The 16,610-nt window shown below is 51.2% G+C and overlaps 1 protein-coding gene across 1 annotated transcript; it reads left to right on the top strand.

Moving 5' to 3' along the window:
* Positions 1–476: 476 nt before the first annotated feature.
* On the top strand, positions 477–15,766 carry GALR1 (galanin receptor 1). The gene is made up of 3 exons (XM_058691774.1): positions 477–1,347; positions 6,072–6,137; positions 13,781–15,766. The coding sequence occupies exons 1-3, from the start codon at positions 682–684 to the stop codon at positions 14,096–14,098; spliced, it is 1,050 nt and encodes a 349-aa protein (XP_058547757.1). The 5' UTR covers positions 477–681; the 3' UTR covers positions 14,099–15,766.
* Positions 15,767–16,610: the final 844 nt, after the last annotated feature.

The raw sequence follows: 16,610 nt of genomic DNA, 5'->3' as shown, positions 1-16,610 counted from the left end.
GGCGGCGACCCATCCGGTAGGACCCGTCCCGTCTCTGCGCGCGCTGTGACCTCCGGGGGGAGCGGAGAGGCCCCCAGGGGCGCGGATCTCAGGGCGCTGTGTTTCCTACGTCTCGGGTGCACAACGGAGGCCCCGGAGCACCCCCGCCCCCCCCGCCCCCCGTCTTCCCCTGCGAACCCTCGGGAAAGCGCTCGCCCTGTCGATCGCCTGGCATCCCTGCAAAAGCTGGGAGCGGAGACGCGGCGCCGCCGGCGTGGGGGCGCGGGCAGCCGTCTCCACCGACAGCGCGGTGCGCCGGCCGTGCTCGGAGCGACGCGGGAAGGGAGCGGCTCGTAGCAACAGGTGCAGCCCGAAGCCGCTCCCGGAACGAGGCAGCCGGCCAGGAACCAGGACCCGGTAAGGCGCCGAGGGGTCTCTCGGTGCGGCTGCCCTGGCGCGTCCCTCCTCCCCGGCTCGGGGCGGGGAGGGGTGGGGCGGGTGCCGCGCAGAGGGACCCCCGCCCGGGAGGGTCCAGAGCGGGGCTCCCGGCACAGAGACGGTCCCAGTAGGCGCAGCCGCCGGGGCCTCGGGCTCGGGAACCTGCGCGCCCTGCGTGCTGGGGGCCGGGACCCCCGGCCGTCCTCGGAGCCTTCTTCCCCAGCAGGCGCCGTCGCCAGCGCGCCCGGGCGCCCCGCGCGGGCCATGGAGCCGGCAGCCGGGAACCTCAGCGACGGGAACGCGAGCGGCCCCGAGCCCCCAGCCCCGGAGCCCAGGCCGCTCTTCGGCATCGGCGTCGAGAACGTCGTCACCCTGGTGCTGTTCGGCCTGATCTTCGCGCTCGGCGTGCTGGGCAACAGCCTGGTGATCACCGTGCTGGCGCGCAGCAAGCCTGGCCGGCCGCGCAGCACCACCAACCTGTTCATCCTCAACCTGAGCATCGCCGACCTAGCCTACCTGCTCTTCTGCGTCCCCTTCCAGGCCACGGTCTACGCGCTGCCCTCCTGGGTGCTGGGCGCCTTCGTCTGCAAGTTCATCCACTACTTCTTCACCGTCTCCATGCTGGTCAGCATCTTCACGCTGGCCGCGATGTCCGTGGACCGCTACGTGGCCATCGTGCACTCCCGGCGCTCCTCCTCCCTGCGGGTGTCCCGCAACGCGCTGCTGGGCGTGGGCTTCATCTGGGCGCTGTCCATCGCCATGGCCTCGCCCGTGGCCTACCACCAGCGCCTCTTCCACTGGGAGGTCAGCAACCAGACCTTCTGCTGGGAGCAGTGGCCCAACCAGCGCCACAAGAAGGCCTACGTGGTGTGCACCTTCGTCTTCGGCTACGTGCTGCCGCTTCTGCTCATTTGCTTCTGCTACGCCAAGGTGGGCGCGCGGGGCGCGGGGCGCGGGGCGCGGGGCGCGGGGCGCGGGGCGCGGGGCGCGGGGCGCGGGGCGCGGGCGGGCGGCTACCGGCCTGGGAGTAGCTCCTGGGAGCCCGTGCCCCGCTGGGAGCCCCTTGGACCTCGCTGTCTTGGGCGGTTCGGGTTGAGAACGGTCCCCAATGCACTTTGCCCTCGCCGGTCTGGTGGTGCTCGAGAAAGTTACTTGGAGTCCGGGAGACGCAGAACAAAGTGTAAGATTTCCCAGAGGTCCCGCCTCCCCTCGGCCTCCTGCCACCGCAGCCCTTGACCCCGAATTTGTCTTTGCAGCAGCGGGTGGGCAGCTGAGCGGTCAACGCCCACCTCTCAGAAGAGGAATCGGGCTCAGTTTTAGGCACTCAGACCCAGTCTCCAGGATGAAATCTCCGCGGCCGGAGTGCGGATAGGTTCTGAGCGCCCCCAGCAGGAGCGCGGCCCCATGTTCCCTCCCCAGCGCTCTGCTGGGACGCCCTGCGTGGTGGCCCTGGTCCCCTTCCCACTCTGTGAAGCCTTGCTCCTGGAGACGGTGTTTCGGATTTTATTTTACCCCGAGTTTAAGCATTATAAGCCAGGTGCTAAGAGAATATTTCTTCACAGAATTTTGACCCTAGTCAGGAGTGGGTGGGTTTCCAATTAGAAGGGTTGTGTAGACAATATTAGGTGATTCAGGCCTGAATCCCTAACTGTCCTCAAGAGATGCATTACTACGCATGTGGCCCAGCTCTCCCTCCCTCTGTGGCCCAGCTCCCCCCTCCCTCCGTGGCCCAGCTCCCCCCTCCCTCCATGGCCCAGCTCCCCCCTCCCTCCGTGGCCCAGCTCCCCCCTCCCTCCGTGGCCCAGCTCCCCCTTCCCTCCGTGGCCCAGCTCCCCCCCTCCCTCCGTGGCCCAGCTCCCCCCTCCCTCCGTGGCCCAGCTCCCCCCTCCCTCTGTGGCCCAGCTCCCCCTCCCTCCGTGGCCCAGCTCCCCCCTCCCTCTGTCCTCTGCTCCTTGGAGCTCAGCAAACCCACACCGGGACTTGAAGAGGTCTTACCTACTAAAAGTCTTCAACTTTTTTGATAAACTCGTTTGTGTTTGAGTAAGAGTATCTGCTTCATCACATGACAGTCATTCGTGGGGGTAAAAACTCCAGTTCTCTGATGTACTGTGGGAGTATTATTACCACTAGGAAAACAGCTTTGTAGCCAAAATTTGAAATTCTTACCATTTGATTTTCATCTTCTTGTGTCTCTGATTCAGTTTCTGATAAGGCTGTGACTGTAGGGCCAGGAATAACCAGATGACAGAGAGAAATAATTTCTTTTATTCCAACAAAAATGTTTACTACAGCCCCCTGGCCTTTGTTTTCTCCTGCCCCATATTCTGTAGGTAGAGTCATATCTACTTGAATGGTCATAGTCTGGGATATTGCCTGGAAGAATGGCCTGCCTCAAAGGGTTACATATAAAGATATACTGAGGAGATAGGACAGGATAAAGCTTTTGGAAGATAGCTGTAGCTTAGCTCTTTTGTAAATGCAAAAACAAAACAACCACAACAACAAACAAACAAAAAGACCTCATAAAAAATACACAAAAGACCCAAACCCAACAAACAACCAAAACAAAACAAAACAAAAACAAAACAAAACAAAAAAGCAGGTGGTTGTACCAGCGCAGCGATCCACTGCGTGCACTGTCTCACTCAGTCTGCACAACCATGGGGGTGGGAGCTATCTGAGAAAAGGGTTTTGGAGGAGGAAGGCAACTGACCCAGATTATGAAGCCGGTAAACGGTTCAGGAAGGGTTTTAATGCAGAGCCACCGGTCCCCGAGGGAGGGCCTTGGCAGGAGGAAGCTCGGGACTAGAAGTGTCCTTAGAATATTCCGTGATAGATTGATAATCACCTAAAGTAGGCTGAAGCAGACCTTTCCTTCATTTCTCCAAAGTCCACAGGTCTTCTTAATGGAAATGACAAGGCAGATTTTTAGGAAAAATTAGGCTACATTTCCGTCGCGTGAGAGTTTATGAAAGCAAAGTTTATTTATTTATGAAAGTTTATTTATTTATGAAAGGAAAGTTTCAAAAAGAGCAAAGTTCAAAAAAGGGCAAAGTTTCAAAAGAGTTTTAAAACAATTCAACAAATACAGAATCACTGGGATACTTTTTTTTTTTTTTTTTAATAGGGAAATGGTTTGCTTTGAAGCGTAACTGGGAATTTCTCTCGAATTCAAGCTGATATTTGCAGATTCACTCCAGGGTTTAAACAAGACCTTGGTTGTTTCTTTCTAGCTGATTTTCTTTGGCCCCATTGTTAGAGAACACTGTCCAGCTAATGGTTCTTCTTCTCGAATGTTAGGATCAGGACTGGCTGTTTCTCTAAGGCCCCGGACCAATGGCCACCATGAAAAATCACGAGTGGCCAAGAATTACATTTTTTCCCTCCACCACCTTCTCCTTCTCCTTCTCCTTCTCCTTCTTCTTCTTCTTCTTCTTCTTCTTCTTCTTCTTCTTCTTCTTTCTTTAACTGAACAAGGGAGTTGCATTCCAGTGTCGCCTTCTACTCCCCAAACCTTATGGCTTTGGTAGAACAGTTTATGCCGATAGTCCCCGAGAAACACGTAGAAGGCCCGGGCTGGACTGTGCCTGCCGTGCCCCCTCCTGCACAGGGGTGGCCCCTCCTCGTCTTGCCTTAGAGGGAGTTCTTGTCTGGGACCCTCCACCATCTGACATGAGGGCAAACTCTTCACATACCCACCTGCCAGGTTCTGCCACGTCCCCAGAGACAAATGCCGCCCGGGATGACCTTGGCTCAGGTTTGAACGCGCGCCTTCCTACACACGCTCCTAAGCGTATAGAACAATGGAGTGATGCCACCATGCTGCCATCGTCTTTTAAAGAAATGCGACTGTGACCCTCATGATACCTTTGATGACGACCTCATCGAATGTATGTCACTATATGCATTATAATAGACCAATATATGCTCGTAGTGTGGGCCCATGGACGGAGATACAGCTACTGAAGAAAACTATACTTGAGTGTTTTCTCCACGACCACTCAACATCCCGCAGGAGTCTTGAAGTCACTGAGATGTGATCTGACCGAGGTTACTGAAGGAGTCAATAGACCCTTGGGCAGCATCAAGAAGCAGATAACCCTTGACTTTTGTGTTCGGCCTCCTCTCCAGGAGGATTTTGTTTTGCCACCTGTCCTCTGTTCGTGCTTCTTGTCCCTCGTCCTCCATGACCAGTGTCCTCCCGTGGTCTCTTGCTGGGAAGGCTGCCAGCAAGGAAACTCACTAGGCCCGTCCTTTCCAGGAAAGATCCCACAAAAGTTCTTCTTCTGTGTTTCTCTCACATTCCGTTTCTGGGACCCCAGGTTCTGTTGGCAGAACAGTTAACTCAGCCACTGTCAACGTATCGGAAACGATCCTACACGTCACTGTAAGACTTGTCACGTTGGAGGTGATGACACCCCACTGTTGGAAGAGAAGTAGTTCGGTAGGGCTGTGAATTTGGAGTCAGAAGTTCAAACCCCAAAGATGTCTGCTTGACTTGCGTGGAGCCCACGGAGTTGGTAAAGAAATCCTGTAGTTTCTTAATTTAGGGTATAACCGATCATTCCAGAAGTGCCACATCCAGCTGAGTGCTGCAGGCTTGTTCAGTGTTCCAAATGGATTGCATTATTTCCAGGCCGAGGTGCTAGAGGGAAGCAAGAAAATGTCTGGAATGTGGTTTCTAGTTCTCTCAGAGACTCATCTGGGAAATGATGGAGAAGTCCAAGCCCTGAGTCATCCAGAGGCTAATTTTCCTTGGATGCCACTCAGATGGGATATAAAACTCAACTCAAGTATGAATCTGCAGGCTTGGCTCAGGTGTGTGAGAGCAAGCTTACGCTGCAAATTCCTACATATAACCCAAATGTTTCACGTCACTTCTCCCGACTATTACGTCGACAAGAGGAGACAAAAATAGTTTCTCTAATGAACGAAGCCAGTGTCTGTCAGGAGATCCTCTGACAGGGATGTTAATTGTAAAACCTTACTAAATAGTCTATAAATCCCCCGAGAAGCTGAATTCCCCAACTGTGAGTTTTCTAAAAGCACGGCGAGGTGGGTAGAATTAAAATAAAGAACGTAAGGAGATTGGATGGGTGGTAATTTGCTTTAAGGAGCCCACAACAGGAAAACAGAAGGAATAAGTTGCAGCAAACATGGCCTGCACGGAAGAATTCTCTGCTGACATCATCGTGATTTGCTCGCTTGCTGGCTTCCTGCATTGGACGGTGCACTGGAAGGAGACTTCTAGTGTTTCCACTTATCTAGGATTTAGCATTGCGTCTGACATGTAATAGGGGCCTAGCGATTGTTACAACGTGGAAGCTCGGGGAAATCTGAGGTGAAAGGCAGACCAGTAAGGATGCATCCATGCATATATGCGTTTTTCTGGACAAAACCCCAGAGCCACACAACGCAGGGCTCTCTGCAAACAGATGCTAGGAGCACAAACTTCCCCTGGATGCTCCTGAATGTTAGAGGAACAGACGTGTTTGGCGGTTCACGTTCGGTGAGACTTTGCCACCTTAAGGGAATTTCCGTGTGAATGACTTTGCAGTGCGATTCCCATGCCAGAAGGTCGAGAATTATCAGTGCCAATCAGACGGTGAACTGTGGGCAGGAGGCAATCGGTTTAATCAGTCTGTGTTTTCCAGGTCCTCAATCATCTGCATAAAAAGTTGAAGAACATGTCAAAGAAGTCAGAAGCATCGAAGAAAAAGGTAATATTCCCAAATATGTATTGTATATGTCGCATGTTAGAGCCTAGTTCATTTTTATTCCTAATTATCCTAATATCCACCCATTGCCTACGAAATTTAGGATCCTTGGTGCAGACCTTGAAATGAACCTCTTACCATTAGGTGGGGATAGGAATGGGAAGTCAGCTCCCCCGGGCGTCACAGTGACCAGAGGCTGCATTAAAACTTAGACGGAGGTTTGGAGAGATGAGGAAACATATATTTTTTGGATTCTGAGCCTCTTTAGGAGGCGTGTTCTAAGTTGATTAGGACAGAAGAAGGTAGAGTTGCTGACATCCTTAATTTGCACAAAACCATTTTATTGTGCATCTACCATAGCTGATGTGATTATCAGAAGGTTTTGGCTTAACTGTCTTTTCAGGGAACATTATTATTATTTAAGAAGTTTTAAAAATGTTTATTTATTTCTGAGAGAGAGAGAGCCAGCACAAGCCGGGGAGGGGCAGAGAGAGAGAGAGGGAGACACAGAATCCAAAGCAGACTCCAGGCTCCGAACTGTCAGCACAGAGCCCGATGCGGGGCTGGAACTCATGAACTGTGGGATCATGACCTGAACTGAAGTTGGACGCTTAACCTACTGAGCCCCCCAGGCGCCCCACAGAGAATATTGTTGTAATATGTCCCCTAAGCCCCAAGATCAGATGTATTGTCCTCTCTTCCTCCCTGACTTGTCCTGACTGATGCTGGTTCCCCGGCAGGGGTGGGGGGAGAATTAAATATGAAAGGGTCCCCAAGGGGAATTGTTCCCACTTTTAATTGTCTTTCTCCTCCGGTGAATCCTGATTTAAATAAGCTTCTCCTGAGTAATATTAAAGCATTTAACATCCTGGTATTTGTTACAGTTCACATTATGAGAAAAAAACTAAGGTACACGTCAGGATTAATCTAACTCCTACACATCTTTGACTTTAGAAAGTGGTATAAGATGGGGCGCCTGGGTGGCGCAGTCGGTTAAGCGTCCGACTTCAGCCAGGTCACGATCTCGCGGTCCGTGAGTTCGAGCCCCGCGTCGGGCTCTGTGCTGACGGCTCCGAGCCTGGAGCCTGCTTCCGATTCTGTGTCTCCCTCTCTCTCTGCCCCTCCCCCGTTCATGCTCTGTCTCTCTCTCTCTCTGTCCCAAAAATAAATAAAAAACGTTGGAAAAAAAAAAAAAAAGAAAGTGGTATAAGAGTATTGGACGAGATGTTTAGGGAGGGGATTATAGCCAGGCATTTTTTACCTGCAAATATTAGTCATAACATCTGAAAGCACCTTGCTTGTCCTCGCAACTACTTTTTTATGGCCAATAATACAGAACTCGCAGGATTTACAGTATAATTATATTTATTTTTAAAAATTCTGCTTACATAAAGCACAGCTCTTCTTGACTTTCCTTGTTTATAATATGGCTCAAAACACATCTGCTCTCGGACTCGATGACGAGAAGGGGTAGGAGCTGCTTAGAAAGCATGAAGTTCGGCCTGGTTTCCAATTTCGATCGTGTGGCCTTCCGAATATCCCCCTAAGAGTAAACGATGGAGCATATGTAACGAGGCTGTCTTGCCTCTTCCGGCCACTGATGCGTCTGTAGGCTTTATTTTGCTTCTGGATCCCTTTAAACGGCCACCGCCGTTCAGTTGTGTGAATGGAGTGAACCCTAAAGCTGGTCTTTCCTTTCTCTGTTCTCTGTGATGTTGTGCTGGACTATTTCCATTTTTGTAGTCCGCCTCTCAGTCTGTCCTCTGAGCCACTCACCTCCAAGAAGATTATGGACTGCAAACAATTAAGGACTGTAATTTCCTCTGGGATAGTTCCTCATGGAGTCCTCGCCCTCCAGGGCCAGAGCCAGCCCCTGGGGCTGGAAGGGGCCATGGTTCCCTGTGGTCACAACTCTGCAGGGAGAGAGACATACTTTTAGCTGTGCGGAGTGAGGCCGGGTAGGCGGGGGAGTGTCTTTGGGAGGAACTGGACTGGGGCACCTCCACAGAGGAGAAGCCCCTGGGCCGTGTGCACGCTCCTTCCTGGGTTAAGAGGTTCACGCTTCGCAAAGGACGGAAGTCAAACGCTTCCTTGACATTGGCCGCGCATGTTTGCGGGCTTGGCTACTGTCCGTGTCTGTGTTTGCAAAGTGTTGCAGAGAAATCGCCGCAGTCTCACAGTGGAAAGAATGAAAATAGATCCTGTAAGAAGTAATTAGAGAAGTTTCTGCTTTATAGCCAAGAATACTGATTAGCAATTAGTTTAAAAGTTGTGTTTAGTTTTATATGTGTGTGTGTGTGCATGTATGTATACGTGTATAGGCACACATATATGCATATACTGTGTTATAAATTACACATGTGCATGTGTATGTATGTGTGTATGTGTGTATTGTGTGTGCATAAAATGTACGTGTTACATGCATGTATATATTACATGTGCACATATATTACATGTCTTATAGATTATGTATGTGAGTGTGTATGTGTGTGTGTATGTGTGTGCATATATTATGTATGCATACATAACAGAAATGTGTACATATGTATGTGAGTGGGTACATATACACGTGTATATCTTGTACATGTGCGCAGCGTATACTATACCTGTGTATATGTGCACTGGGTACATATTTAAACGCTGCCTATCACATATGCACGTGTAAATGTAATTCCTACCATAAGAGAAGGTGTAGCATTGAGAGGTGGGCAGATTTTCTCTTCCATTTTCAGAGCCTCTGACCCTCACCAGCCCTGAACAGATGTCAGTTCTCTTCTGATACATTTAATCGCCTCCTTGTTTGCATAGAACAAATAAGGTGCAGTGCTGGGGGTGGTGTGCGGGCCTGCGTCTGAGCAAGAGGCGGGGTGGGGTTGGGGGCGGGGTGAGAAGAGGGCAAAGGGCGGAGAGGTGGAGGAAGATGAGGGGAGAGGGTTCTGGTAGAGAAGCCGGGGTGGGCCGCTCCTTCCCGGAGGCAGAGACGGGTCGACTCCTGGCGGACACTCCCTCCCGCAGGGCTCAGCACAGGGAGGCGCTGGGCAGGTGCACGCTCGGGGCTGGCGGACAGGGATCTGCTCGGTACTGGTTTTCGTAGTTCGCTCAGCTCAGCGTCGCTCGTGTCACGGCCCCTCCCCCCATGGTGGGTAGGCTCCCTTCCTCCACGCCGTGTCCACCCACACAGGGGCTCCGCTTCAGGTGCATGAGGGGCGTGGGGCAGAGAGGCCTTCCATGATGAACATGCTCAGCACTTACCCTTCACGTCTGGAGGAACATACATAGGGCGACATCTCCACTGCAGAAAATACTAGAAAGAATAGGAGAGCCCTGCGGTCGGTTCCACGCTCTGCCCGAGCCCCACCACACGTGAAGACAGGTTTCCTGGTGCAAGGCTGATGGGATACTGAAAGGAGGCTCCCAGATCATCTCTGGAAGACTTCAGAATGGGACAGACGTCGTAGTGGGCGGGTCCCTCGCAGGGGACACTGGACTAGAGGCTGCGTTGACCCCCCTGACAACCTGGGCTCCCTCGGCACCTGAAGTAACCCGGCAAGCTCTTTGGCTGCCATTGATACGATCTAGGGAATGTTTTCATCATTTTCTTCTTTCGGTCACCTTTTTCTTCCCAGCCAAGCTCCATTAGACATGTTGCGAGTACGGTCCTTTGAAGAAAGAACAAATGTCTCAGAAGACGTTGCAAAAGAACATCTTACAGGAGGAAGAGAGATTCATGTTTTTCAGATACTTTCAGTAGAAGGAGCAAAAAAGCACGCTAATCAAGGGCCCAGTCTCAAGGACAGTAAAGCATCTGGAGATTTTGTACATAACTCTAAAGGAGGACTTTTTCTGTGTCAGAAGATAGTGTCGGGAGTCTAGACACGACACGGACAGATGAGGCAAGCCGTAGAGGCACGGGGTTCAACTCCATCTCGGACTAAGGCAAGTGGTGTCAGAAGAAATGCAAAAAAGTCACGTAAGAAATCAAGAGCAATCAGCCTCATTCTCCACAGACGGGAACGCTCTCGTTGCATCCTGACGTCTCACCTAGAAGGAGAGCAAGGAGCCTTTTCCAGGCTTCCTGGGGAAAAGTCATGGTTCAGCCTTGGCGGCTGTCAGTGTTGAGGAAGCGGCTTTGCCTTTAATTGGAGACGGGGACGATAATTTGCTTTTGCTGTGGCTTTTCTGGAATTCACCAGGGGTTTTTCAAAGGCCACTGAGCTTTTTAGAAAGAAAGGCAGATTCCTGGGTAAGTCCCCAATAGCCCCCACCCCTGCACTGCGATGTGGGGCACGAGGCCTAGATGTTTGGATTTTAACAAGCAGTGTCCTGGGGAGTGATCAGCACAGGGAGGCACTTCCGTCTCGGGTTTGGGACTTGTCCCATGTGTTACTCTGACCAGCTCTTTAGGTTGCAGTCGGTCGCTATTCTGCCCGCGTGGACTCCTGTCCTGTGGCCGCCGTCTCCTCGGCTGGGTCGGGACCCGCAGGGAGACAGAAGAAGACGGACATTTCCTGTCCCCGGCTACACTAACCTGGACGCGTTCGCCCAAGCGTCGCCGAGGCTGATTTGGAGTCAACCCGCGTGCAGGGCGCGGAGTCGCCATCAGCTAAGAGAACATCGGTCCGAGGGACTGAGATGCCTGATGAGGCTGGGAGAAAATAGCAAATCCCCGAAGATGTGCAGCTGGCAGCAGTCAGTGCTGACGGCCGTGCCATTTAATTCTTTGGGAAGAGCCGTAGATGGATGATGGAGTTTATGTAAGCGCCCACTAAGTATTTTTCCCCCAAGAACTACTAAGTTGCATCCCCTCGTATTCAAAGCCACCAGAGAGCCTTGTCCGTGGTTCTGAGGAGGCCAGTGGAATTACTAAAAACAAAAAAGTACATCTTGAATGAACTGCAAACAGAAAATATATCATATTCATGCGCGTTGCCCTTGCCCTATGGACTTTGATACATTATGGATCCTGTCAGTAAGCTGCTGGGGGTCGATTTCTGTCCTAAGCGTGGCACTTAGTGGAAACTTCCTGCAAGAGGCACTGAAAGGGGATATCCAGAGGGTATTTGTTTGGGGAAGCAGAGAGATGTTCTTATTGTCTTAGAAAGAAAAGACGATGTGTTCTGTTCTATTTGTAGGTATAATCACGCCTAGATTGTTTTTGATTAAATCATCTGGGGATGGAACCTCTCATGCACTAATGGATAAGAGCATCGATGGCAGACAATCTGTTAATACATGTGGGCAAATCTCTTGTTTGCTCTGTGTGCCCTGTAGGAAGCAGCTTTAAGATGCAATCCTGCCGCCCTATAAAAACCTGTTGTCAGGTTTTACCTGAGTTCTTTTGAGTGTCTGAATGGACCAGGTACAGCCAGAGCCACGTCACTGGGGCACGGAGTTGAGGCCCCGGGAGGCTGCGTCAGTTTTCACGAGGCTGCACAGCCTGGTCGTGGCCACTGTCCGTCCCGGGCTTCTGCACAATCCACGGATCCCCGTGATGGTGAGCTTAGCTGTCGTCTCCTGCCCCTCCTGACGCTGCGTTTGCCCTGGCCTTGCCCTGCAATCCCACCCTCCTGCCGCATCCCTGCCTCCACCTGGTCGCAGAACGCCCGGCTTCTGACCCGTGTCTCTGACGCTCGTGTCTGCGTGTGCACTTGCTGCCCTCGGAGTGGGCGGCTCCCTGCTGCCGTCCTGGCTGGTCTGGCCGCTAATTCACGGCGTGGGTGGAGGGAACATCCTGGTGGGGACACAGCCCTCAGGGCAGTGCCAGGGGGGTGGGGGCACCGGGCGCGAGGCGGCAGGTTCAGTTGTGCTGTGACAGTGATGTCCTCGTCTCGGAACCACCTCCCTCATGTCCAGCCCTTGTCTTGTGCGAGGACGTGACAATGAGCACCCCTGGGTTCTGTCATCTTCCTTCTGCCTCTGTCCTCCCAACCCTCCTTCCCCTTATCCGTCCGTTCGGTCGGGACTGGTTCTGTGCAGAAGGGAAGGCAGAGGGGCGCCGTCAGGGAATCTTGGGCTCCACCTCGGTGCCCCAGCAGGGAGGTGGGGGAAGGTGCGTCGTTGCCTTTTCCCATCGGGGTGGGGTGGGGCGGGGCGGCGGGTGCTGCAGACTTCCACGTGTCCACGTGTCCCCTCCACAAATTCAGGCGGCCCGGACTCACAGTCTGAGGAAGAAGATTCCTAATCCCCAGTCGAGGGGCTCCAAGTCCCTATCTCTCACATCCTCTGCGAGGGGTGGACCTACTGGTGAGGTGACCTAGGAGCTGGCAGTGCTGCGTGTGGGGGCTGGGCACGTGTCCTCACCTGGTTTGTCTGGAGGGCTGAGTGACCGTTGTCCTGTGGGTCCCTGATCGCCCGCCCAAGTGCTGCACAGGCAGCCCCCGGAGATGGGGCTGGTGGTGACCAGGCAGACTCCGTAAGCTTTTCTTTCCCCATGTCTGAGCGTTCGGAGCATGCGCTTGGGGTCACCTGACCCGGCTTCGGGCTCTGACTTGGCCTCCGGCTCTGGAACGCCAGGCACCTGTCTCGACCGTTCTGCACCTCAGCGTCCTCATCTAGGAGCCGTGATCCCAGCAGGCCCCGCTTCGTGCCCACTGCCGGCGGTCAGGCAGTGACAATCAGCCACACTCCACTGCCCGGGGGCCGCTGTGCCCATCTGGCAGTCAGGGCCCTGCTCGGTTCCTGGGGGGGGAAGAGGGGAGGTCTCCCAGGAGGGGAGACCTTTCAAGGAAGGAGCCAGCTGATTGCGTCAGATTTTTGTTTCCAAAACGTTGAGACCGGCATCTTCTGTTTGGAGCCGTAGACATAGAGTTTCCAGCTAATCACAAGGTGAATTATCTAGTTGTTGCCTTTCCGACATGTACCAAACCAGCTGCCCTGAAACGCAGGAGAAGTGGTTCTCGGGCTCGACCCCAGCCCTTTAGGTGTGCGCCCACGGGGAAGGTGATGGGCTCCCACACGAAGCGGGGTGCGGACGGGAAGCAGGAGGGAGGGCTCCTCTTGTGCTGAGGTCTTCGATCAGGTGCGGCATTCTTCCATCACCTGCTTGGCACAAATCTCCAAGGAAACACGTGGGTGTCCTGCCCCGGCCTCCAGGTGTTTTCAGATTTAGGGAGAGCAAGGGAAGGGTTACGGTAGGTGCAAGCTAAAAATGGGGCTCATCAGCCCACAGACAGAAACAGAGATGGCTTTCCGGAATGCATCAGTGCGTTGGGGTCTTTCACTGGCCAAAGGTGAACGAGGAGAAATAAAGAAATACACCGTCTGTTGAGGCAGCCGTTCAGAGAGGGTTCGAGCGCCCATCCGAGCTGCCCGCTGGTGAACCTGTCTCTGCGTGTGCTGCTGGCTTCAGAGCTCTGCAGGCTTTAAGGTGACAGTGTTTAATCTCTGCATATTTATAGTTCCACGGTCCCAAAGACACAGCCCGTAATCCACACGCATCTCACGTATGTGGTAAAGTTACCCCGTGGCAGGTCCTGGACAAGTTTTGAACAGAACCGTTATATGAAGTGACAGTTCAGCAGAGTTAGCATCCATTTGATTGCGTGGTGATACACATAATATTTTCTTAGCGCATGTTTTGAAACTCTGGAACATTCTTTGCCTGCTGTAATTGACGCACTTCCTGTATTTTCTTCTTCTTCTTCTAGACCGCACAGACGGTTCTGGTGGTGGTTGTGGTTTTTGGGATCTCCTGGCTGCCACATCATGTCATCAATCTCTGGGCCGAGTTTGGGGTTTTCCCGCTGACCCCCGTCTCCTTCCTCTTCAGAATCGCCGCTCACTGCCTGGCCTACAGTAATTCCTCGGTGAACCCTATCATATACGCTTTTCTCTCGGAAAATTTTAGGAAGGCCTATAAACAAGTGTTCAAGTGCCACATGCGCAATGAGTCACCTCTTAATGATACGAAAGAAAATAAAAGTCGAATAGATACCCCGCCGTCCACCAATTGCACTCACGTGTGAGAGCGTTAGAGCGCTCGTGTGGAGTCTCAGACAGAACACAGTACGACGAGGGGTTAGCAAGCCTGCAACTTCTTATGCTCATGACAAGTCGCATCATTTTAGTCCTACCTGTTTTTGAAAACAGTACTTTGATCCATTTAGGAAATCTCGAGGTCTAGTAAAGATTGTTTCTAAATTTTATTTCAAAAACAAAAGGAAACGCTATATAGTTTTTTATACCTTTACAGAAACGAAAGGTTAATAGAATTCCATCGACATGTTCAGTTCTTCATCGGACAGCCTATAAAGATGGTCAGGAATACTGGCGATCTACATTTTGAAGCCAGTTTATTTAGAAAAAAAACACATGTATGTGTTAATTCTTCAATTTTAAGAAACGAGGTAATATTGCGAGGTATGTGTTTCAAAATATGATCATGGATACACGATCAAAGTTTTACCTGGATTTCATTTTTTTTGTGGCCATTTATATAGAGGCGCATCTGTTAAATGGCAGTGAGACTTTGCCAAGTCAATTTGCACCGGCCTCATTTGCCCCCAACTGTCAATAGTGAACACGGTTTCCGGAGATGAGCTTCACCTGTCTGTGGTCATGAGGGCCCATTAACTTCATCTCTGGAGACGAGCACAGCAGCACAGCGGTGACTCAGGGTGACAGACATTGGCCCGGTCACTTAAAACTATTCTGCGATGTAGGCTTTGTAGAGTTACCTAAGAAAAAATCAGGGAAAATGCCAAGGGCAACTATTCTAATAGTGGAAGCTTCCAGTGAGATCCAAGAGGGAACGTGGTCATTAAAGTTTTACAAAGATATCGCCCAGGGTATTTTGTGTGCCTTGAGTGGAACTGAGCCAAAAGGGAGTAAAAAAAAAATGCCAGTGAGGATGATACGTGGGTAATAGTTTCTATGGGGCTGGGGAGAAGTCAGAATCCATTAAGACACATGGTAGTGGTCGTGCCACATGTGGAAAGCGTACGCAACACGCGATTCAGATAACATTAGAAGAAAAGGAATCTTCTGAGTAGGTATACCCAAGGATATATGTTGTACAAACACATGCTTTGTTTCATTAAATTCGTAGTAATGTTAAATGCACATTTACCCCCAATATTACTTCCTCGGAAATGATCATAGGCTGAATTTCAAATGTACTTTTCATGACAATTTCGTGTTTATTCATGTGTAGAATGAAAAATACGGGATGAAGAGATTAAATTATTCTACCTTAGAACAGTAGTTTTCAGACTCCAGGACTTTGCTATATTTTTTGTGAGAATCCAACATCAGGAAGACTTTTTGAAAAAGGATTTAGTGTAATGCACACCCGTGTCAAATCAGGGTTCCATAGGAAATGTCAAATTTTAGATGAAAAAACTCGATATCAGTCTTTGCATGTTAAATTTTCCAGCTGATGAATTCATTGTCACTAATCACACTCCTCCAGCAAATGGTATTTACGTTTGCAATGCTTGAACTGATTCTCTAGCCAGAATAGGAGAAAATTCTTCGAAAGGATGGGAAATCATGAGCTCTCATGTTTGGTGGCTAGGGAAAGAAGTTGCATGTATGTGTGATGCCAGTGTTTTAGAGGACAGCCTAAGTCCTTTGCATGGAAAATTCTTTGCAATCTATTCAAATACAGCAGCAGAAACATTGTACCCTGACAATGATACCTCATGTGCTTTGTGGAACTTGAAGTCGCCATTGCAGATGCCAGAACAGGTCATGTGTGTGTGTGAACCCCCACAGCTGTACAAAGAGGTGCGTCCTGGTTGCCTTTGGACTTGCATGGTTGACAAAGGCTTCCTGCACCCTGGCTGTTCCTTTGTTTTCCTCTCGTGATTCCTCCACACACGGAAGTATTAGAAGAAATGCGGGACCTAATATATCTGTTTTCTAAGAAGCACGTGGAAGATGTATTTACGTACCCACCTGTGTCCCCTTGGACCATCCCATTTGTGGCTGGTGTGACGGAAGCCAGAAGCATAGCGCCAGAGTCGTAGCCGGCACCTGCAAAACCTCCCATTTGCTGAGTGCAAATGCGGACCCGTTAGATAGGGTATTTTTCCTGTCCATCGGCATTCAAGTCAATTCCTCTTATTCAGAGCCTAGGTGGTCCACTGGTATAAGAAACTTTGAGACTGATGATGACTCGGGTCCTGCGAAGATCTGAACCTCTGTGAAGCTGTCTGCGTGAGGAGTTCCAGAAGGACTGGAACAGACTTCAGTTACCCAGAGAGGCATCAGAGTGTCTTGCATTGACCAAGCGCGTGCTTCCTAGGTGGCGGTTTTTCTAACATAATTAACGCAACCAAGTCAGAAGCACCTTTGCTTCCTCCTTTAAATAAAGAAGGCCTCCCTAGGACACGCTTTTTCTTGCAGCAGCCAGACTAACGGCCAAATGCTGCATTTGCCTTTGAAGTTGGGCGGCTTGCAAACCATGTTTTTCAGTGAACTTCAAAGAGAATTGATGTCGTCTCCTTAGATTTGGCTGCCTCAGTACCAGAAGGC

The sequence above is a fragment of the Neofelis nebulosa genome, chromosome 11 (genome assembly GCF_028018385.1).
Source record: "Neofelis nebulosa isolate mNeoNeb1 chromosome 11, mNeoNeb1.pri, whole genome shotgun sequence".
Classification (NCBI taxonomy): domain Eukaryota; kingdom Metazoa; phylum Chordata; class Mammalia; order Carnivora; family Felidae; genus Neofelis; species Neofelis nebulosa.
The sequence above is the reverse complement of the archived record's forward strand: the minus strand, read 5'-3'. Positions and strand labels throughout refer to the sequence as shown.